This window comes from Phoxinus phoxinus, assembly GCF_949152265.1.
Source record: "Phoxinus phoxinus genome assembly, chromosome: 19".
NCBI lineage: Eukaryota > Metazoa > Chordata > Actinopteri > Cypriniformes > Leuciscidae > Phoxinus > Phoxinus phoxinus.
This window is the reverse complement of record NC_136894.1, coordinates 27008658-27033084: the sequence shown is the minus strand read 5'-3', so window position 1 is coordinate 27033084 and position 24427 is coordinate 27008658. Positions and strand designations below refer to the sequence as shown.

General features: G+C 38.3%; 1 protein-coding gene and 1 long non-coding RNA gene across 3 annotated transcripts; both read right to left on the bottom strand.

The window, feature by feature from the left end:
* Positions 1 to 1464: 1464 nt before the first annotated feature.
* Positions 1465 to 21735, bottom strand: st3gal1 (ST3 beta-galactoside alpha-2,3-sialyltransferase 1). 2 transcript variants are annotated; one of them, XM_079590121.1, is made up of 7 exons: positions 21606 to 21735; positions 18787 to 19096; positions 3825 to 4018; positions 3570 to 3749; positions 3415 to 3460; positions 3103 to 3222; positions 1465 to 2016 (listed from the first exon to the last, which is right to left on the bottom strand). In XM_079590121.1, exons 2-7 carry the CDS (start codon positions 19057 to 19059, stop codon positions 1846 to 1848), a joined length of 984 nt encoding a protein of 327 aa, XP_079446247.1. In that variant the 5' UTR covers positions 19060 to 19096; positions 21606 to 21735; the 3' UTR covers positions 1465 to 1845. The 2 variants fall into 2 exon arrangements, with proteins under 2 accessions (XP_079446247.1, XP_079446246.1); XM_079590120.1 differs by lacking the exon at positions 3415 to 3460 and adding an exon at positions 3292 to 3349 and having other exon boundaries at positions 1476 to 2016.
* On the bottom strand, positions 6242 to 9885 carry LOC306986669. The gene is made up of 3 exons (XR_013795007.1): positions 9816 to 9885; positions 8031 to 8107; positions 6242 to 7568 (listed from the first exon to the last, which is right to left on the bottom strand). It is a non-coding gene; the product is annotated as an uncharacterized lncRNA (long non-coding RNA).
* Positions 21736 to 24427: the final 2692 nt, after the last annotated feature.

Genomic DNA, 24427 nt, shown 5'->3' with positions numbered 1-24427 from the left:
GCGTTAAAGGGGCTATATGGAACTTTTTCCCCAAAATAAACGTAACAATAGTCTTTTTATTTTACCATTTATGACTCAAACATCTCCTGATGAGCATACTGACACATTGTCTGCTCACAGTGGGTGCACCTATAAGCCTGTATCCTATTTTTCCTATTTTGTGTCGGGTCGGATTTTTCCCGCGCTGTCTGCGGATGTGACGTCAAGCGCGTTCATGTTAAACGTTTCAGATTACTCAGAACACTTATCTCAAACAATATGTATTTGACTGTTCTTACCTCTGTAAACATAATGTTGACCTCCTTGCAGCAGATGACTTGTGAAGTGTGCACCTACGAGCGCGCGCTGCGAGAGCGAGCAGAAAGGACAGCCCGATCTCATCCTTGGTCGTCATATACTGACGCTTTTGACAAATCGTCTACATCCAACGCACATGGCACCCTTTAGCGATGAGACACAGATAGATATGGGCCAGAAGGCGCCTCCTAGTGGTCTAACCCTAACCCTACCCCAGACCTAAACCCAACCATAACCGAACAAACCTCTGTGCGTGTCATATTGACGCTAAAGGGTGCCATGTGCGTTGGATGTAGACGATTTGTCAAAAGCGTCAGTATATGACGCCCAAGGATGAGAATGCGTTGGAAAGGAAGAGCAGTTGTTTTTTGGCCACAGGTGTCAGTCGCGAGTTTAAATTTCAATTTAAATTAAATTGAGTTTTAATTTAATTTAATATACATATATAGGCTATATAGCTATACACACACATGCTTCTGTATATGGCTTTCCCTAAAACAATGTCTTAAAAGAGGAGGGGTTTCTCTTCTACACCTCCTGATCATATACTGTTTGAATTCACTTAGGCCTACCTCTGACATAAAATGCACAGGTTTCACATGCAGGAATTTGGGTTGATCCAATTTGGGTATCACTATAGATTAATATTAAAGAGTTCATTGAGGTAACAACAACAGAATATTTGACATTTATATGCCACCAAAAGCTTTTTGATTCATACTGGGTTTCCAGAATCAAAACCTTAAAACCCTGATTTATAATGGAATTTTAAAATTGTGATTGAACCCCATTGACTATTAGTGGGAAATAAATACTATGGAAGTCAATGGGGTCATCGACACATGAAGAATGCAGACATTCTACATAATTCTGTGTATTTTTAGGTGAACTATCCCTTTAAGAAGCAGGTTATGCTGAAACTAAAACCATAGAGTCACCTTTATTTGATTTGTATCTATTTTATATTTGCTTTAGCAAAGACTGCAGTCCTCACATACATTCTTTAATGTACTCGGTAAATAAATGTGTTTAGCCTAAAAAGAGTTAACAAATGTGCTTGAACTTTAGAAAAAAAAACCTATCCTGTCTACTGTCAATTATCCTAAAAAAAAAGAAGGCAAAACATCCCGATAAATGTATGTACCGTCAGAAGAAAAAAGGACGATTGCAAATGTAAAAACAGTGCTTGCACAAAATTTTTATTTATTTATTAATACTTTACAGAAATGTATAACTTCACAGAATCGTAAGGGACATGCACATGAAACCATTCTGTTTTGTAAGTGCATTCATTACCAGATAGTAATATATTTATTTACCTTCTGATGTAATATATTGTATTATTTTTATTTATCTCTAATTGTTCCATTCTCAGTTAACAAGGTCAATATGCTCTTGCCAGGCCATTGGAAATAAGAAACTTGTTCTTAATTGATCTGCCTGGTTAAATACAGGTAAATAAATACATATTAATTTTGAAAATGCAGGCTCTTTGAAAAGGTTTCATTAAAAGCCTTAACAAAAGATGTAATACTGAGGGAAAAAATGTCATAATAACCACCCTTTATGCATATAAATCTTGCCTATCAGCAGAAGCTCATTTATGGTTTTATTTTCAAAGTCTCCACCATGACTGCCTCTGCTGAAGTGAGTCAAGATGCCGTCAAAATAGTGATGCCAGTGTCCGTCACTTTTCGCTCCAAACCCGAAAACATTGACCTGTGTGAGAGATTGACCAAATGGGACATCAGTGTTTGCAATGCACCAAAAGTTAAAAAACTAAATGAGTGTGTGCATGGCTTGCTTGTACAGTAATACATTAGCTGATAAGCAAACAGTCGTTATAACATCCAGCTCCGTGGAAATTCACACCCTTAACACTTGCTTTATCTCACTGATGACAACGGAGAGCAAATAATTAGGTTCAATTTAGCTCATTTTACGTTCTGCAGTAAAGGTTAAAATTAAACCAACAACGTTTACGGCAAACCTGTACAAAACGCTCATGGTTTTCATTAACGGTCTGTTGCATATTGATAATTTATAATATGCACTACAAGTACACAACCATATTCTGCAAGGCTGCATTAAATTTATCAAAAGTCAGTAAAAACATTTATAATGTTACAAAAATGTATATTTCAAAGAAATGCTGTTCTTTTGGACTTTTAATTCATGAAAGAATCCTGACAAAGTTTTCACAAAAAAATAAAAGCTCAGCTGAACTGTTTTCAACATTGATAATATGAAATTTTGTGAGCAGCAAATCAGCATATTAGAATGATTTCTGAAGGATCATGTGACACTGAAGACTGGAGTTATGATGCTGATCAATAAGTTACATTTTAAAATAAAAAACAATTATTTAAAATTCTATGAATATTTCACATACTGTATTTTTTTATCAAATAACTGCAGCCTTGATGAGCAAAAGAGACTTTCTAAAACATGAAAAATTAAAGTTTTAGTACTTCAGGATTATTGGGTCTTTGAATCAGAGCCCTTTATTGTGCACTGTTTACAATGCATGCAAGTGTGTGTCAGCGTCTACATAAAATGGATAATGAATAAATAGGAATAATGAATGAATGACATGATTTATAGACAGCGGCTGTTGTTGGCATCATGGAGTTCAGATTAGCCCGCCTCTAAAATGACATGTAAAACCAAAACCATTTGTCCTTTTACATGTCAATCAAATGGTCTCTTGCAAAGTGCACTAGACCAAACTTCATGCTGAGAGTAAAAAGTCTGGCTCTGTGAGACAAACATTGGAGGAATTGAAATAGGAGACAAAACTTTTACCTCATCGCAGATGTGCAGGGCGAATATCAATGTAATGAAGCCAGTAGAAGGATATTTGCCATGTTTCTGCAGCCAGCTCTCATAAACGTATTTTATGAATGCAGGATGGATGATCATCACCTTAAAAAACAACCAAAATAATGGAGAACGTCTCTCTCTCATTCAAATGGGCAGTTTGGGCGGCCATACCGGGCGAGATCGGTCGTAAATATGGCGGCGTTCTATTTGGTAGTGACGTAGGTGGCATCTATGAATACAGATCAATACATGAAAGTCAAATGTTATATACTGATTGATGGATAGGACTCTTACTTTGTCTCTGTCTGCATTTACTGTAGGTCTCACTCTAATATAAGTGCTGAGGAAAACAAAGATTCATTACATTAAGATAATTGCCATAAAATATGAAAGATGTGTGTCTGAAGGCTTTTTAATAATTCTGTGAGCATGTGAGGAAACAATTGTACCTCGTGATGTGTCTGGTGGTGAAGACACTGATGAGCCAGCGCATGTCTTCAACCTTAAAGGGCAGAAGCACCAGATGGGTGGAGTTGTCCACGTCTACAGCGCTCTCAGGATACAGAATCCGGTGAGTGGTCTTAGATCCCACATCCTTCTCAAAACCTTTTGTCGGACCCTTATTTATCCTGAGGTAAGAGCATGAAGATGCATTTTTAACAGACATCTTTGGTTGTATGACGTCAAAAGAGAAAATAACATACCTTATGACAAAGTCATGGCTGTCTATCAGTTGACCATAGTGGGATCTCAGGAGGTTCCCAGAGTTTCCCACCACAGCACAGGTTCTGCAGCGATCTGGACCAGCGTCTGAGTAATGATCTTCATCGGGGAAGAGAGAAAACAATGTGTCCACCACCTCTGTGTAGTTAGTTTTAGAGGAATCCGACTGTAGACCCTATATGAATGTTAAAACACATGATTGGGTTTAAGAGCTTTCACAATATGAAGCTTTAGCTGGAAGACTCAATTTAAAGGGGTCATGACATGGATTCTTTTTTTAATATATATTTTTTTATATGTTCCCTGAGGTTAATTTACAACGTGATTTTTTTTTTTTACACAGCCTACACAGCCACTGTTATGATTGGCCAACATCATTGCATAGGAAACAGCATCAACACCCATTCACTTGGAAAACTATTATAAAATGACAAAAACATTCTTCATATAAATTCTCATTTGCAGACAGAGCATTATGAAATAATTTACCATTTTTAATATATTACTTTTTCTACATTAATGGAAGTTGGTGTTCAGATGTAACAACGCTGAAGACGATGTGCTTCTCCTAATTAGAGATTTTTAAGGAGTGTATTAACTAAACCTTTCTACTCGTCGCAGGAGTTTTCCTCTTTCATTCTCGTGAATGTTAACATGCCTCCAGACACTTTAAATGCCTATGCTATTTATAAATAGGCTATCACTTTATACAATAGTCAAGCAGCTTTACCATATTAAACATGAAAAACAGTGTCAGTGTCTCGTTTCATCAGAAGTACAACTTCATTTTCTACTGTAAAGCAGTTCTCCAGTGTGTTCATGTTTTCACTGACGGACATCTGACCGCGACCGACTGAACAGGCCTGAACCACAAAAGATTTCCGCGTGAAAGGCGGCGGAGCTTCCGCGCACACCTATACCTATTACGTAATGGCCATGTGGCATGTGACGTAGTGGCAGTACGAAGGTGTTCCCCAAAATTCCCCCCAAAAAAACTCCTTGCGTACTTTGTTTCAACCAGATTTTGTTCGAAATTACATCATCAATTTGTTCTTCAATTTTGCTTTAAGTATTGGGCCTTTACACCACAATAAAGGACGCATATCACTCTGTCCCACGTGCAGCTTTGGATCTCTCTGATCACTCCATCTTATACCGATCTACAGGCAGAAACTGAAGTCAGCTAAACCTGTAATTAGGACTGTGTGTGTCCATGATTTGCAGTGTGTATGTGTCCCTACTCACTACTTGGATGGGTTAAATGCAGAGGACAAATTCAGAGTATGGGTTATCATACTTGGCCTTCATGTCATGAGAATACATGCATTCCTACCAGGACATTCTTATCATTCTCTAATGATAAACCATGGTTTACTGGGGAACTCAAACAGCTTCGTCATGCCAAAGAGGATGCTTCAGAAGTGGGGATAAAATCTTGTACAACCAGACCAGAAATAGACTAACAAAAGCTGTGGCTAAAAGTTAAGCCAACAAGCCGGCGTCAGTCAGGAAAGGTCTGAGGAACATCAAGCACAAGACACTACTCCCCAGGATCTGTGAAGAATCAACTGGCTGAGGATCTGAATGTATTTTACTGTAGATTTGAAAAGCCCAGACTCTCACCCCACACCCGCTCTGATCTGCACTTCACACAAACACCAACACACATCCTTCAACCCCCCTCCTGCTATTCAACCTGCGCGGTAAAACGGTAAAACTCAACTGTTTAACTCTAGGGGAGTTAGAAAATGAGCCTATTTCCAAAAATAGTGGAGTGTTCCTTTAAGGTCTGTGTGGAGGACGTGAGCCGAGTTTTCAAAAAACAGGAGACCAGCAAAGCTTCAGGCCCAGATGGTGTTTAAATGTCTGCGCTGACCAGGGATGTGCGGTCAGGGTAGGCAGTGCTTCACCAAAGGAAATGTTGACATTACACTCTAAAAACTCCTGGGTCAAAAATAACCCATAATGGGTTATTTTTGACCCAACTCCTGGGTTAAAAAGGGACCAACTAATTTCTGGGTTATTTTAACCCAGAAAATTGGGTTATTCTTTTTGACCCAACTTCTGGGTTAAATACCTGACCCAAATTTTGGGTTAAAACAACCCAACATTGTAGTTAATATAACCCAATTTCTGGGTCAAAAGAACAACCCAATTTCTGGGTCAAAAGAACAACCCAAATATCTGGGTTTAAATAACCCAGAAATTAGTTGGTCCCTTTTTAACCCAGGAGTTGGGTCAAAAATAACCTAACTTGGGTTACTATGCCAGTATGCCTTATTTCAGAAAATAAAACTTTGTTTTAAATTATATTACACACTTCAAGCACTTTGACATTTTTATTGCATTAAATTAAATTAAACTATATATATATTTAAAAAAAACACACACACTTGGACATATTTATTTTCATATTTATTTTAGGTCAGACTGTAATAACAATATTGAAAAGAAAAAATAGAAAAATAAACAACTCAAACATTCGACAACATTCAATAACTGGATTGAATTTAAGGCTTAAAGGACAAGTTCGGTATTTTACACTTAAAGCCCTGTTTCAGATTTTCTGTTTCTGATGAAATAAAACGGTTAAGATTACAAAGACGTGAAACTTACCGAGTGGTCAGGGGTGTTCACTGATATGCTCATACAAAAATCGCTGCAAAAGATGCTTTTCAACAGGTTTTATCGTAGTTAATCGTAGGATTGTTCCAGTGCACCTATGCAGCCATTGTGGAGGTGGGGGTGCTACCACAGAAACCAAAAATTCTCGGGACAGCAGCTTGTGTCCAAATTTTAATCTTAACCGTTCTATTTCATCAGAAAAGATCTGAAAACAGGGCTTTAAGTGTAAAATACAGAACTTGTCCTTTAAAGGACAATTCCGGCGAAAAATGAACCTAGGGGTTAATAACACATGGTTACCGAGTCGACCGTTCTCTGGGATGTGTTTTCATGATAATCGAATGTAAAGAGTTTTATCTCTAAAAACTGATTAGCTTATAACGCTAGTATATATAAAAGAAATTGTTAGTTAATACCACTAACAAGGCTCAAAATAGCCTAACACGGTAGCATAATGAGGGTCCCTACATGCAAACCGAAGCATTGAGAACTGTGTAAGTGTAAAGACAGTTTAAAAAGAAGATACTTTATAAAGACAGTACATACCAGTCGAGCCACGAACGCCGTGCTACGTGAGCTGGTCTATAGGTTAAAGTCACAGTTCAGCTGTCTTAGCACGGCGTTCATGGCTCGACTGGTCGAGTCTGTTTTCCAAAGATGGCTCTTGCCTGTATGCGCGTAATGTACTGTCTTTATAAAGTATTTCCTTATTAAACTGTCTGTACACTTACAAAGTTCTCAATGCTTCGGTTTGCATGTAGGGACCCTCATTATACTACCGTGTTAGTGTTAGGCTATTTTGAGCCTTGTTAGTGGTATTAACTAACGATTTCTTTTTACTTATATTCGATATAGCGTTATAAGCTAATCAGTTTTTAGAGATAAAACTCTTTACATTCGATTATCATGAAAACAAATCCCAAAGAACGGTCGACTCGGTAACCATGTGTTAATTACCTCTAGGTTCATTTTTCGCCGTAATTCTCCTTTAAAGTCTCTGGAGAGCTTTAGGAATTTAAGCCTGGGACAAACTTTGGGGACAAGATTTTTGATAGTGTCCTCATCTAAGAGAAGATATGCCTCCTCATCCATGTCTTCATCTGAAAGACAGAAAACAAGACAACATGAGTATTACTAATAAGTCGAGACAATTGTGAACCACTCACCAGACACTCTTTGATTATAAAGCTAAAAAATTTTTAAGGGAATGTTGTGTTGTTGTTTTTTAACGTGGCCCAATTTCCTAGTTAACTAATGTGGTTATTTTGCAGCATTGCCCATTTAGTGTGAATGACAGTCTATACTACTGTCCATCTTTTCTTTCATTAACAAGTGTAATGACATTAATGCAAAGGTGAATATCTGGCCTATTCTTATGCAAAACAGCTTAAAGACAAGGCACAAGTATCTTTTAACTATAAGGGTTATATAGATATGCATACTCCACTGTTGAAGAAGTTGTGACTTTCACAGAATCTTGCACCGACACATTTAAGCCCAATTAAAGACATTTTTTTAGGTGTAGAGAGATGATATAAGGGTATTAAGAGTAAAATGCTCACCTTTAAAATTCTCTATCAGCTCAGAAAGCCGCCACTCAGTTGGCACATCAGCGACAAAGCTGTCCATTTAAAATGACCTGGAGAAAACATAGCAATATAGAGGTTAGCAACAATTCGAAGACTTGACCCGCTTCTTTAACCTGTTAGGCTGCAACTCCACTTTTGAAAAATCCTCAGAAATGGCATACCCAAACTGAAACAGATCATGAACCCTTTGTACTAAAAGCATAAAATATGCTTTTCTTTTGTCTGCATTATAATTACTAACGACTGGTTGTTTTAAATAACCTTCTGTGATCTGATTGGGCTTCAGATTAAAAAATTTGACTAACAATATATTATTTTTTATAGTATTCTACACGATGATAAAGTCTATATCCATTAGCATTACATTATAAATATAATCTACTATTATGAAAATACCTGGCATGGCTCGAAGAACACAGGTCAATCAAATATCATTGCAATCATGTTTATTGTCTTCACAACGTCTTTATCTGCATGTTACAGCGATCTCTGTTAGCTTTGTTTATGTCAGGGACGTCCTAGAATGTCACATGATTATGACTTCTTCATGTGTACCATATATGGACTACATGTGCATAGGGCTCCCTCAGGCTGCTCTTATGAATTGAAAACACATTACATCAGAGTATCCAGTGCTCATAATTATTACATCGACACATTCGGGTATAAATTCAATAAATATTATTCCTGTCTATAGAACTCTGATGTAAACCTATGAGAATCTATCAATATTTCTCCAAATCTGCATATTTTTGAGCTAAAAGCCCTGAGGCACGTTGTTTTGTCAAGCGCTGTCATGACGACAGTACAGGATTTTTTTTTTTTTGAATGAGAGCGGCTGACGATCATAATTCATATTAAAGGACTAATTTTTTCATAACTTCTGACACAAATTAAGACATAACTGTCAATATAAGTTTCTCAGAATACAATAGTGGTCAAATACTGAAACTTGAGTCATATATTTTTAATGATGTATAGTTTGTCACGGTAATAACATTAAATCTGATAGTAACTTTGAACTATTTAACCAAATAACGCTTCAGTGCGCCGGCGCACTTGCAAAGGTTAACAGGTTTTAACGTACTTCAGCCAGTAGAGCACTGTATAATATGATAAGCACGGCGCAGCTGGTAAACATAACTCAACGATTGTGTCGTCGCTCTAGCCGCGGCACGACCCGTTTATATAACGTTAACGTTACTGTCTATGGGCACGACGTCGCCACTAAGTTAGCTGGACTGTAACGTTAGCTAAGTTAACGTTACTTAACGTTACCGTATTATTGCCGTTATTATAACAATGAGATAAGTACAGCACATGTTATGAAAAATAGAATTTAAAGACCGTGTAAAGTGAATTCAGTCATTTTCTTCTAAACACATTAAATAGCCTAACGTGGTCATAAATGTATTTCTCAACAATGTGTAAAAAGCATTTCAACCATTTTGTCACCTAATTTCATGAAACTATCGTTATTTTTAATCATTCAAATTGTCTGTGTCTACACTTTCTTCTTTAGTCTGACAAACTCAAAACACATATTTATTTAGACTTTACACAGACTTTAAACTAGTTAAGTTAGATGTTTTCGCGATAGCGTAGCTACATGACAACCACAATTAAGTTACCACAGCTAACACTAGTCTCAACGTAGCAAAGCCATGGTAATTTTTTCAGCAAATGGTGCTAAACTAGCAACGGGGACATGGACACAGAAAATATTACATTATATCAACACTGAAAATACTCGCTTACCTTGAATACACGACGAAGTTGCACCGAAGAAGCACAGGCCAAAACGGATCGAGCGCGAAGTGTCGGTTATTATTTCAAATGTCTGCTGTGCCTGTGAGAAAATTCCAGAACAACTGCAGGGGGAGGGGCCGAGGGGGGACCCAGAACATGGGTTACTCTTTGAAAAATAACCCAGAAACTCAAACAACCCAGGAATTGGGTCAAAATATTAGCCCTATAACCCAGAAAATGGGTACTCTCTGAAAAAATAACCCATAATTTTAACCCAACACAAATAACCCAGAAAATGGGTTGAAGAAATAACCCAGGAGTTTTTAGAGTGTACATTTATTAATTCCAAGAGCTTTATTCATTCATCACATTATTAATTGCATTTATTTTATTCCAAATATTAATGTATTTAAAACACTGTTAATCCCCCACGCGCTTCACTGAAGCGAGAGCCAGAAGAAACACTGTCTTGAAAGACAAGTGCTTCATGTCAACTGAGTGCACAGGCTCAAACGGGGCACCCTTCATGGCATCCAGTACCGTAGAAAGGTCCCAGACGGGGACTGAAGGAGGTCTGGGAGGGTTCAATCTCCTAGCTCCTTTAAGGAAACAAACAACCAGGTCGTTCCTACCAAGTGACCTGCCAAGCGTCGGATTGACGAACGCTGCTATAGCCGCCACGTAAACTTTGAGCGTGGATGGGGTCCTACTCTTATCCAGCAGCTCCTGTAGGAAGGAGGGAACCTCCGTTTCCCCGCACTGCAGGGGTGATATACCCTGGGCTGAGCACCAGCTAGAGAACACAGACCATTTAGAGGAATAGAGCCGTCTAGTGGACGGAGCTCTAGCCTGCTCGATCGTGTCTAACACTCCTTTTGGGAGGTTAGCGGGTACCCGTTGATGGCCCACACATGTAGAGACGAAAGCTCTGGGCGAGGATGCAAAATCGAGCCCCTGGCCTGAGAGAGGAGGTCCCTCCTCACTGGTATCGGCCATGGAGCAGTGCTCGTCAGCTGCATCAGTACTGGAAACCATGCTTGGTTTGTCCAGAACGGAGCCATGAGTAGCACTGAGCATCCGCTTTTCCTGATTCGCTCCAATACCTGAGGTAGAAGCGAGACAGGAGGAAAAGCATAGAGCGGGCAGCGGGGCCAGACGTGGGCCAGCGCGTTCTCGCTCTTGGAGAATAATTTCGGACAATGAGCGTTTTCCTGAGATGCAAACAGGTCTACTTTTGCTCTGCCGAATGTCCTCCACAGCAGTTGCACTGTCTGTGGGTGTAGAGACCACTCCCCCGTAGGAACATTGTTCCGTGAGAGTCTGTCTGGGCCGATATTCAGGTGCCCTGGCACGTGCACTGCTCTCAGCGAGCGCAGGTTGTGCTGGGCCCAAACCAGGAGGCATTCCGTTAACCTGTACAGGTTTCGGGATTTGACACCGCCCTGGTGATTTATGTAGGCCACTACTGACATGTTGTCCGAACGGACCAGGACATGATGTCCTTTTATCCGGGGACAAAAGCGCCTCAGCGCGTAGTCCACTGCCAACATTTCCAGGCAGTTTATGTGTGGGAGCCTTTCCCGTTCTGAGCACTGGCCAAAGAACGGTCTGCCCTCGAGCAACGCTCCCCAGCCTGAAGTGAATGCGTCCGTAGACACCACCTTCACGCTCGAGGAAGTCCCCAGGCTAACACCCGACTGGTACCAGTCTGTCGCACTCCATGGAATCAGGGCTGACACGCATTCCTGATCGACCTTGAGGCGACAAAGACCAGAAAACCCATGTTCGGCGCGGCACTCGCGCTTTCAGCCAGAACTGCAGCAGACGCATGCGCAGCAGGCCCAGCTGTAGTACTGATGATGCTGAGGCCATGAGACCCAGCATCAATTCAATATGCAGTGATACTTCTCGACGACTGTGGCGGCTTCCTCTCAGGATCCAGCGATGCGGGAACTTCACTGAAGAAAAAGAAAATCAGGGGTACGCAGCTGTGCTCGGTTATTTATAAGCCTAGGCCACGGCCATTCTGGCGGGACATGTCGTAGAGGCCGCGAAGCGTCCTCATTGGGTCAAGCGTCATGGAGGCCTCGCATAGGCTGCTGCTTTTGCCGCAGAGCAGCCAATAGGCGCGCAAGCTGTTCCGCTTAAGGCTGTATGCTGCTGCAAAGCGTTTTACATTATTACAAAATTAAGGATTAATTTTTTGAATTCAATATCTCGAGAAAGAATCTTTCCCGCAGCGTCTTCGACACAGTACGAGAGAACTCTCGTAAGAGAACTCCTTACGAAACGAACCTAAACGAAAACGAAACCTAAAATTGGAATAACATCTGCCAAATAATTAATAACTTGAAGAACCGAAAAAATAAAGCCTAAAAGTTTGAAAATCAACCGCATGTTTTTGCCATTGTAGTATTGGCTTGTTAAAACAAACCAGCAACATGTAGAGAATGAGCAAACAACAGAAAGAAAAATCTAAGTTTGTAAACGATCGAAAAACGCGTGATTTTATAAATAAAAAGGCAGGTCGATGCATTGTTTATGAAAAGCAAAGAAAGTTTGGAAAAACAGGATGATATGATTTACAGGCTAAAAATCAGATCTAAAGGCTAAGCTAAATGCTTTTGTCCATGCTGCTTCAAAACACTTAACCCTTTGTGTCACCGGCCCACCGGTAGGCCCAAAGTCACATTGAAAACATTAATATCCTATACTAAACCTAAACTAATCTTGACAAACTCTATAATGCATTTGAAAGCTTAAACTTTAATACCGATAGGATTAAAAAGCATGCAATAATTCTGTTAATTTTCAAATTGGAAATTGTGCTTAACACATTGTGCTCATAGAACACAATTTAGTCGTTTGTGCAACAATGTGCACATAGGCTAATTCTAAGTGTATTCTTTAAACACAGGATTGCTTTACTGTAAGTGTAGTTAGAACACTTAGGTAAAGGCTGTAGATGTTCTCTAGGCCACGTATCCTGTGTAGAACTGAATTACACACGTGTGTCTATGCTGAATTTGTTTGTATCCTCGGTGGAAAGAAATAAAAACACCACGCGAAAGAAGCATAGAATTGCCATGTGGCTATAATGTGATTCACAATGAATTCGAAAATCAAAAACAACGAACGCGCATCTTATTAATCCTGAAAAAACAAAAATCTCATATTCAAAGTTCCAGAGAACGTCGCGCAACAGGGTTCAGTTTCAGTATAGGGTTGCCACCCGTCCCTTAAAATACGGAATCATCCCGTATTTACAAGTAAGATGATGCGTCCCGTATCAAATCAATAAGGGACGTGATTTGTCCCGTATTTTACATTAGGCCCACATATAGTTGAATAAAAACATAAGGATTTTGCAGTATGTATAAAACTAATAGCAAATATAAAGAAATCAATTTCGTAGTAGAGAAGCTCATTGCGTGATTGCATTTTAGCGTATTTGTTTCTATAGCGACTGAGTCTCGTGAACATCCGCTGTAAACAACCTGCACGTTTTTTAACCCCTTGTGCGCTGTTCGGGTCTTTTCGTCCCAAAATGACGTTTGCTGAAATAAATAAAAAATTATCTTTGTCCAAATGGCGTGAGACTTTGCACGGTTGACAACACTTTCTAGATCTACAAAAAAATGTAAATACATTTGAATAATATCTGTTTTTTATGTTAGTGTGGGGGGGGGGGGGAAGTCACACTTGTGTTGTTTCAAAGAAATGTAATTTAAAAAAAAAACAGTTTTTTTTTAGGATTTATAGTTTTAGGAGGATTTATTATATATTTTTTTAATTTAGGCTATATAAATAAATAAATAAATATTTTTTATACAAAAACAGTTAAAAAAAAAAAAGTAAAATTCACTTTATAAAAGACCCACATTTCTAACGTTCATGGATATAGATCATTTGACATGGTTTAGTGTAAGATTTTTGCCCATCTTTTGTAAAATGCCGTTTTAAAAGTAAATAAATTATCACTTTAGTAGATGGCTGCAGAGCTACACCATTTGCTATTTGACTAAAAGCTCTAGTTTTTAAAAGCTCTAGGCAACCCTAGTTCAGTAACTCTGAATTTTGAACAAAATTAATAAATTGTTACGTTTGAATTCATTCTAAATGACTCTGAGATTGTTTTTCCCAAATAGATTATTGGATTCGTATATTTCCACAATTCTGCGACCATATCAGCGACGGCTGAGACCTGGCATCATTGCAAGTGTAGGCTACTTGAATGCAGGAGTGGGTTAATTTCTGTTTAGATATAGCGAAAGCTATATGATCAATCTAAATTTGGGTACGCTCATACCTCTGTTCTTAGTTTAATGTTACTTTAGATAAGTGTCCAAAAACCTCTACTAAAGTAAATGATTGGATTAGGTCCTGAGGGGGCATTCAAGGGGGTTATGAAAAGTATCTTTACTCAAAGTATCGAATTTAATTTCATTTGTGGGCTACCCAGTGCCAAAGCGGAGGGGGGTATGCCTTATTTTTGCCTTTACCACTGAAAACACGACTAGAAGTGTGGCACAGGTAACAGCCAAATACAATTTAATCTGATCAGAGAAGTACATTTACGAGGAGGGTGTGAAATGCTAAACAGCAGACAGAAGTACCACAGTTTTTTGCAGGTAAAAATAATAATATCTGCACTAACCGAATGTGTGAATGACACCATAAAACAGGCAACACCGAACCAGGTGAATACATTTCTGCCCACAGATCTGATTGTAATGAGAGCAACTTGAAATGACAATATGAGTGATAAAAACTTTGATTAATCCAGAAGATTTCCCCAGCAGAACTGGGATCTCGAATCAGTGGTGTAGTCTACGTGATACGCCGTATACCCACTAGGAAATGCCAAGTATTTCCATATACCCACTAAAAAAAGTGTGAGTATACGTAACTTCGTTTTGTGACAGAACTTTCACATTTTCATTCAGAAATTCACCGCGTCTGTGTTTGCAATGGACACAGATCAAATCGCGGAATCCACTTATTTTAAAAAGGAATATCACACAAATTTTCATACATGTTTTAATTTAAACAGTAAACTTGCCAAAACAATAACACCATTTTCTTTCAAAAGCACTATTTCTAAAAGTAAATTTGTGCCTATAAAGTTTTTTTATTTTTTATTATTATTGTCAGCGGATAAAACCTGTGCTTCAGGACCATATTCATATAACATCTAAGGCTAAATGTAGCTCTTAACTGTTAAGTTAAATGGTGATTAACACTAAACAGTAGAAAATCAGTCCAGTCTCCTCAGCTGTAAACTTCATTGGCTGTTAAAGTCTTGTTGCTTATAATAAATTGACATGTTGATAACACTTAGTCTCATATTGCTCTCAATTACATGTCGTTTGCATTATTGAGTGTGCTGGTGCATGGGGTGATGAGACGGGTTAGTATGAGACGGGTTAGGCGGGGGGTCACAGTATACTCACTACAAAAAAACTAGACTACACCACTGTCTCCAATGCTCATGACACAAGCAGACTGTGAAGACTCAACTGCAAGAGCAGCTTTAGGTGTCACACACTGCCCTGAAACAACAGCAACAATTCAGACCTGTTCAATGAAACTTGGTTTTATGTGACAACAGGAATTAAGAATTCGAAACCGTTGAAAATATCTGAATTAACTGTGATTCTCTCTGCATTTGTTTCTGTCTCAGGTTTAACACTGAAATCCCTCTGAGGATGGACGCCAGGACGAGCCGGATTCCACCTGCACCAAAGCAGGACAGCAGGATTGTTAGAATATAACCTGAGATTCGGGAGACGGGTGAAAAGACAACTCAAGAGGCCACGCACACCTCACAGTAACACACTACTGCATAAGTATGGCCTCCCAGTTAGAACTGGATCTAAATTTACAACACAATTCACCTTTGGCTAAGCCCCGCCCCCCTTAGTTACTGTTGCTACCTCCGACAACTTCATCTGGGCTCTGGTTTGGTATCAACATGGCTTATGGTGTGACGGGTCTTCCTGCTGGAATTTTATCAAACTTTTATAAAGCAGCAAATAAAGTGTCCGATAGAAGTAGACAAAAGGGGCTGCAGTATGCGTTCGAAGGCTATATTCAAGACATACCGGTGAAACGCAAGCAACAACAAGCCAAATAGAGGCAAAAGCATAACGGTCACATTTTAAAAAATGAACCACCGCATATCCTAATGGAGACAGAGGCTGGGACTAACAATATCAAAGAGCAACACTGTTCATGCAAAGCTGGGTAGGTCTCTATTCACTTCTTTAATCCTTATTACAAAGCAAACGGACTACGCGAGTATAAAGTTGTATTTATTAGCAGTGTGTGCTAGCGTATCAACAATTAGGGCAGAGAACCGAAATCATAACCTAAACAGCATAAAACTGTCTAACTAGTAAAACTTCACAGTAAGGTTAAAAGCTAAATGTATCTTAGAGCACAAAAGTGTGTTGTTGATCTTGAGGGGTTTCGCTGACTGAGGACGTCCACACAGTTTAATCCAAAGACGACACTTGTCAGGATTTGACTTCGGTTTTGGGAAGGGAAAAAAACGGACACCCCCTCCAACCTCTCTGGGAAACGCGTGTTACAAATGCCCCAGGCACAACGTTTAACCATATTTTTGATAAAACTACGACGGTAATAGCCTGCCGAGACCAAAAATATGAGACGCCTGTGTTAAAGTCAATGGAGCGCTGTGAAAAAGTGTCGGACCTCTGTGGGAGCTCGTTCTTGGCTGCGCTGTGATTGGTCAATCTACATTCTAGGGCGTGGCTTAGCCAAAGGCGAATTGTCAGATTAGATTCCACCCATCTCCTAGACGTGGACACTGAACACACACCTCCATTACCACTCCCACATACCATCTTCACCCGGAATAGATCAAGTCTTTCCAGGCTGAACACTACACATAAGAAGATAAAGATGGCATAGAGCCCAAAAGTGACACTTCACTAAAGATCAATTGTCCATCATCACACTAACAGATCCAGATAGCTTCACACACATAGGAAAACAATTTAATGTACACATGAATGGCTACAGTCACAAAGTGGTAATGCAAATTCTAAAGCAGAGGCAGACCTGCTATTAGAATTCTAAAATGTTTAACTGATTGCTATTGGTGTGGTTGGAAAATCATAGGGCCCATGATTTCTCAACAATGCCTCTAATAACAGACACATTATAAAAAACAAACTAGATCTGAAGTGTGAACGCTTCAATCAATTACAAAAAAATGACAATTCAACCCTGTCCTGTGACTTAGCCAGCCACACACACACACCCAAAAACACACACACCCCCAAAAACACACACACACACACACCCAAACACCCAAACACCAAACTGTTGTATGACTAAACACATACACTGTTATCTCCATTCTTGTATCATGCCAAAGCCACTTAGATCGGCATAGGTGGCTTGCATTTGAAGATTACTGAACAAACAATGATTATTATATATGTATTTCTTCATGATTTTGATTGAATATTATTATTGATATTACATGAATTATTATTGCTTATACCCTGCATATTTGTATTTTGACCATTTGATATACAACAATGTTTTTGGACATTGATTAAATTGAATCTCTGCGTTTGGGTTACACTAAATATTTTACAGAAACTCTACATGAAATGGGGTTATAAACTAGCATTTGTTGTTTTGTTGTGATGAAATTTATTTGAGTGTTTCCAGAAACAATGTAAGAACTTGTTGGATCTTCTTTTGTCCTCCCTTGACCATGTTTCTAAATACGTCAATTTAAGGGCTTTTTGCCAGAGACAAATTTTAATCTGACCATATCAATCCTTTGACCAATGACAAATGCCATGTGTCTACTTTTGCTGTTTGTTGTGTTGGATGCTCTTTTAAATCACAGGATCACTGCTACCGAAGTTTATATTATGTGTCCTCACTGTCCTGGTTCAGAAAGAGACCGCTGCCAGATTGCTGCCCCACTCGTTTGCTCCCAGATTCAGTGCCTGTTCTTGTGGAGGTGTGAAGTGTGTGATGGATGAATTGCACATCTATGAACGGTGAAAGACCATTTGATGGAGTCTCCTCACGTAGGGCTGGATGGTGAACAAAGACCGAACACTGACAAACTGTTATTGCTACAAGCCTGGACAAAAAGTCTGAAGATGCAACCGCACACAACAGAAAGCATGTCTCTATGGATTGTGCCACCTTTGGATTCCATGTGTATGGCCAATGGTGCCAAACGGCGGACTGTAAGGTTGGAAATAATCCAAGATTATTTCCAACCAACAAAGACATTTGCTTTTCACTCAGACATTTTCAGCACAGCAGTGCTAAGAGTGATGTGGGGCTGTAGGCCAGAGATTTGGGACAATGGGGAGGTTGTGATCAGCTGATTGGTCAGTTTGAATATCTCACACCTGGGTGTTAGTCACATGGTCGGGGGAAATGACAAAACAAGATTGTAACTGTTCTTCTCTCTTTTTGCTTTGGATGCTGAGCTGGTCTTGAGACAGAGGCTCTCTGCCTTTGTCTCTCTCTTTCTCTCTCTCTGGTAACATTTTACATTTATGCTGAGTACAAATGGTTTAAATTATCATTACATTACATCCATGTAGTAATTTTAAAACAACTATTTTAAGTGTAAACATAACCTTATTGCACATTGAACCTTTTTAATTCATGGAGTCAGATTAAAACGAGATAATTGCATATGAGAACACGTGTCTTATTTAACCAAATTACTTTGAGACGCTGGAAAGACTTGAACACGCTGATCGGAAACCGGAAGTTGGGCCGAATAGTCGGCTTTTACTTTTCATTTTATGTAGAAAAAAAAAAAAATTAGGGGGAAAAGGGTTCCACTTTCTTTCTTTTTTTTTTGGCAAATGAATGTGACCCAATTATGGTATTTATTATTAACCTTGATCAAATCAACTTCAATCTCCCCCACCTTTGATTTTCAGACATCCAGAATGAAGTCACGTACCTTCCACCATCGGTAGACGTCTGTCTGTAACACACTGTTTCTCCTGTTCAGCAGAGGTGCAACTGTGGGGTTGAACCGCAAGAAGAACCAGTCATCATCGTTCAGATCCGTGACACATTTATCACAAGCGCACAGACCTCCTTTGGTGGAATCAACTGATGTTTCGAGGAAAGTATAGATCACCGCGTTTTGGAAGAACATAAAAAGAAATAAGATGCTAAAAGTGAAGAGCCCTGTGATGTATGGAGATGTCCATTTAGTGAAGGGAACCATATTTTCAGCTGGTTGAAGAGGGTTTCAAATCCTACAGCTGAGAAGAGAACAAATACATTAGTGTGCAATTTATTATTAGGCACTCTCAAAGAATCATTAAAAATGTAGCAACTGGCAAAATGGCACAATGTAGGCTATTAAAGTGAAGTAATTTTCCGTATTTATTTTTTTACAGGTGTTTTGCCTGTATTTTGAATACCTGGGAGAAAATTAGTAGGGCTACACATTTTCCGTTTTTTACAGCGTAGGCTACATTAATAAATGTTCCATTTGTCATATCCTCGTCTCATGTGATTTTTCCATTTTCGTTGTGTTTGATAGGTCTAAAACCATAAAGGTGACTAGAAAGAGTTTGAAAATGTGTAGTGTTGGTGTGCCTCCGAACAGGGTTGGGAAACACTGATATAATGCAATTATCTCCAGCGCTTTGCCCTACACTTAACCATCAGGACTAGTGCCTAACCTTTACCTTAAATCTATCTTTAACATAATTCTAACCTTATCCCTAAAACAAACACTTAACCCTCAAAAAGCCCTTTAAAGGGGTGTCAGAAAGCGAGGACCAGCCAAAATGTAATTTTACTCTGTCATCACTCCACCCCATCTAGTCCTCAAAAAGATAACTCAAGTAGGCCTACACACACACACACAGAGAAATAAACTGAAAACTGCATTACATTAAATATTGGAAAACTGCATTCTAGTATTCAAATTAAAGAGTAATTTTCTAGTGTGACAGACAGAAACTAATTAATTAATTTTAATATAAATAGTGTTAAGTTAACCTACCTGATGTTTGTGAAAACTATTTTCTCAATCTGGAACAATAGCAGTAAGCCTGAGGAATGGGTGTCAGATGTGTGAATCCAGTGGTATGATCAGGTTAAATATGAGGAATGAATCTAAGGAGGAAGTCTTCTACACCCCCTGATCATACAACACTGTTTGCATTCACTTATCTCTGATATCAAATAAATAGCTTTCCCCGGAAGCCATTGACATTTCTATAGCAAATAAAATGTGTATACTCAGCCATATACATATTAATGTGTGTCAAAATTGCTCTTTGTGAGTACAAGATCTCTCTCTCTCTCTTTTTTAAGATGAACAAAAATCATGAACAAATAGAAAAGTCATGGAAAATCATTGGTCAAAAGCTTTGGAAACCATGTTCATATTGTGGGATGAATTATTTCAAATTAATGATTTTATTTTTCCTTCAGAGCTATAATGACATGAACTTTACATTTGAATTGGGCAAGTGTTTTACTCTGAAGAACATCTGCAAACATGATTATAGATGGGGCTCCGCGTCACCAGTGATTCTGTTCATCATTGCAACACCAGCAATGGCAACTGAATCATGTACATTTTAAGCATTATATCACAGTTTCTTTATACAGAGATTTCTTTCTTTCTTTCTTTCTTTCTTGTTAAGAAGCAGGTTATGCTGAAACTAAAACCATAGAGGTACCTTTATATATTTTCATATATTTATATGCCTTTATATATCAGGGGTGAATCTAAAAAAATATTTATATGGTGGCAAAGAGGTATGATATTGTGGAAGTTTGTTTCTGCCATGGAAAAACAATTATTAAAAGATCAGACTTTTATTCCACTTGCAAGTTTACATCTCACGGTTTTTTTTTTTAAGTTTTTTGTTGCTATTAAGTTATAGATTTTGCAAGTTTATACACCTTTGACAAACTATGGGTTTATACAAAAGGGAAATTATTGTGGTAAAATTGTTTGTTTCTGCAGACATTTTAAAACAAGGTTAAAAATTAAACAAATTAAATTGCATACCAGGATGAATCTTTTATTTCCTCCTCATAAATCACTTTATTTTCTCCAAAGATTTCCCTGAAACATACTTTGTCCCTGCTTGTGTCATATTACTGAAGTTTCCATCAAACATAATAAAAAAGCTATGAGATTAGAGTTTGTATTTTAACTTAAATCAAGTCATTTTACAGAACACACAATGCCTTAGCAAATGTTTTAGAAAGGAATTTATCTTTAATAGTTTTCCTCTTTGTACATTGCATCATTTCACTTGTAATTTAAAACAATAATGTCTTCATAATGCGTCCAGGTTTTTTGTGTGCGTTTCACACTTTAACTGAGAAAAAACGTTTCTGACCAACTAAACCTTTTAAAGTGGTCAAGGATTAGCTGATTAGCGGGCCCTGAATAAAGTCAGATGTTATTCCGTCTGTTTTTGCAAGCAACATTGCAATATTTAATTATAATAGGATGTTTTATTAGTGCCCAATTTGTTTTTGAAGGGTTATTATTTAAGAATTAATTGCCATAAAACTGAACCAGCTGAGCAACGACATTGAGAATTTGTGAATGTCAGCACAAGAGCATTTAGCATGGTGTAATGATCCACTGTAGACTGACCATGTAGCTTATATTCTTAAACATAGGCCTATTGTCTGGCAGCTGACATGCTCTTTAAAAAGTAATTTACAACTTTTCTGGCTATTTACGTGCTTTACAGAAGTCTTTGTGAATGTGTGATGTTATTATGTGCTGACCTGATTCTGGATCAGAACATTTGCGTGACATCTGATCAACCTGGTAGGTCTCATCTCTCCCTTTATAGCCTCAATCAAATCAATTTAGTAGCCTATGATTGCTAGCAGCTGTTGATGTGGAAGTTGTGTAGGCCTATAGCCTACGGGTTTGAGACAGGCTGTGTTTGAAATAGCCCTCTATACATTCACTATTAGGCTACTATAGTTACTCCAATAATATAGTCCACTTTAAGGAGTGAAGAAAACGAGTGAGCGAATTCAGACACTGGATGCGCCATAAGGGCTGCCGCTTTTGCGTAGTTTGTGCTTGCGGTTAATAATCATTTTAAACTTATTAAACTGGCAGCTCCAGTAGCCTAATGAAAGAATTTAACTTGAATTCTGTCTTGGAAACATGTAAGCTTAATTTAACAATTTCGTCAACTAAAATTAATGTATAATATATCTGTATGATTTTACATTGGACCAGCGGTGGGAAATGAAGGATGTTTGGTTATGCGGGCGCCATCTTGTGGCGAGACGTGGGAATTTTGTGATTCTCTAGCGAGCATCACAGTCTCTACAGATTCTCTACTACAGAGCATCACAGTCCCGCCCACAGACCGAGAGAGCTTTGGTGCCGGTGTTACGGATCAACTGGGGATCATGTTAACTGGGGACGCGCGCGTGCACGCAGACAGATTTACCTGGATTTCCAGCAGATGTTAAACGGTGACAGATTCGTCACAGCGAAATTTTCACTGAGCATATTTAAAAGCTTTCCACGTTATTGTTAAATGTTTGTATCATATTAGGGCTCTGTTGTTTACTCTGCGCTGTTCCGCTGTATGTTTCAGACGCGTTGAAGGGAAGTTTTAATGTGTTTTAATTTCGCGACACACAGACCACGCCCACATTATTCGAAAATGAAATTCGTATCTGATGATGACAACTGTAAGTAGATTGAATAAATTATGCTATTGACAATGTGTCTTTGCAGTGCGTGTGTATTCGCAGATTGTTGTTATGATGCCAATTTGTGGCTTAATTTAAATTGAGCAGCAATACTCCTGTGGTTAAAGGGACATGTCAAGCATGCATTTATTTATTTATTTTAATGTTGCTGAGGAATGAGTTAAAGCATAAAGCATACAGTACACTCTATAAATGTAAAGAGTGGTGAAAATTGATAAGCCATCGCTTATGGATCCAGTGAATCACCCACAGCATTTATTTAGGGGAATGTTCAACAAACATAGGCTATTCATTAGCTAATAGGTATGAAAGCAACAATAACAAAATAAAAATAGGCAAATACATGTGTATGCATGCAGGACAGCTGTATTTGCCAACCGTGAAGGTCTGACCACACAGTCCCACCATCCACATTCTGATCATTCAATCTCAGGAAGGAAGAACAAACTATAGAATAACATGTTAATGAAGAACAGTTACTTGTTTTGCAATGTATATCAGAATATGTATACATTTTTATTACCCATTGGCCAGTTTGGCCTTTATACCTACACTGCTCTCCATCTAATCATGTCATATTAGTAAATAAATGTCACAGTTGTATTACCTTTTTATAGTAAGAACAATTTAACACACCATTACCCTTCATTGTGAAATTTCCACATCTCTTTATATTATAATGTTCCTTTCTTGAGCAGCTATTATAGCCTATTGGTTGTCCTGCAAAGTTTTTGATTTGTCTAACTTTAATTGCATACATTTGCTGTTGCAGTATATGTCCTAACAACAATGACACCAGTTACAATAATGACACTTAATTTAATAAAGACCTTTTAATCTGTTCATAACGGTTAGCAGACGACAACAATGAAAGCACATGATCTGATGAATAACAAGTAAAGAGAATATGTTAATGAGATTCATGGTACCAGTCAAATGAAAAGAACTGGCATAATTCAAATTTATATTACATAAAAAGAGGACCAACACTACATTTTATTTATAAAACTGATATACCAATGTGTCATATTTCTTTTGTTAAAGAGGTCAGCAAAAAAGTACACAAAGCATTTCCTATTGTAGGGTCATGCTATTCATGGTGACACGTGATTAAGAGGTCAGTGATGTATGAATATTAGCCATAGAGAATATCAGTATATGTTTGTAATAATTCATCATCACTCTATCATATGCATGTTCTGCTTATTCCAGTAATACAATTTGTGGTTGCCATGCACTCAGTGTTTTTCACAGGACTTGAATCACTCAGTCTAAAAAATGCTGGGTTGTTTCAACCCAATTTTGGGTAAAATATGGACAAACCCAGCCGTTGGGTTACATTTTTACATTACATTTGGGTTTGTCCATATTTTACCCAAAATTGTGTTGAAACAACCCAGCATTTAAGTGTTCTCTACATGTCCAATACAAGACATTAGATACACAACAGTGTTATCCAAAGCAACTTACATTGCATTTCAAGTTACACATTTGAATTTCTTATCAGTTCTTGCTTTCCCTGGGAATCGAACCCATGACCTTGGGGCTGGAAGCACCAATGCTCTACTGTTTGAGCTGTTTAAGAAGATGCAGTATTACATAGGCCTACAGAATTGTTCTGAAAGAAGAGGAGTCAAAATTAGTTTTTATTTTATAAATCTGTTGAAAATGTTACAAGTTCATGAGATAATTAACTGCATGACCCTATAGCTGCTTTATGTCCAGGGAAAAGGATACGGAGGCGTCAGAGGTTGTAGCCTACATAATCAGCAGAGTAAAATAACCGGATTAGTGTTTTTATATAAAAATAATAGATCCATTATACATTCTACATATATATGCAGATAAATAAATGCAACTTGTTGAAT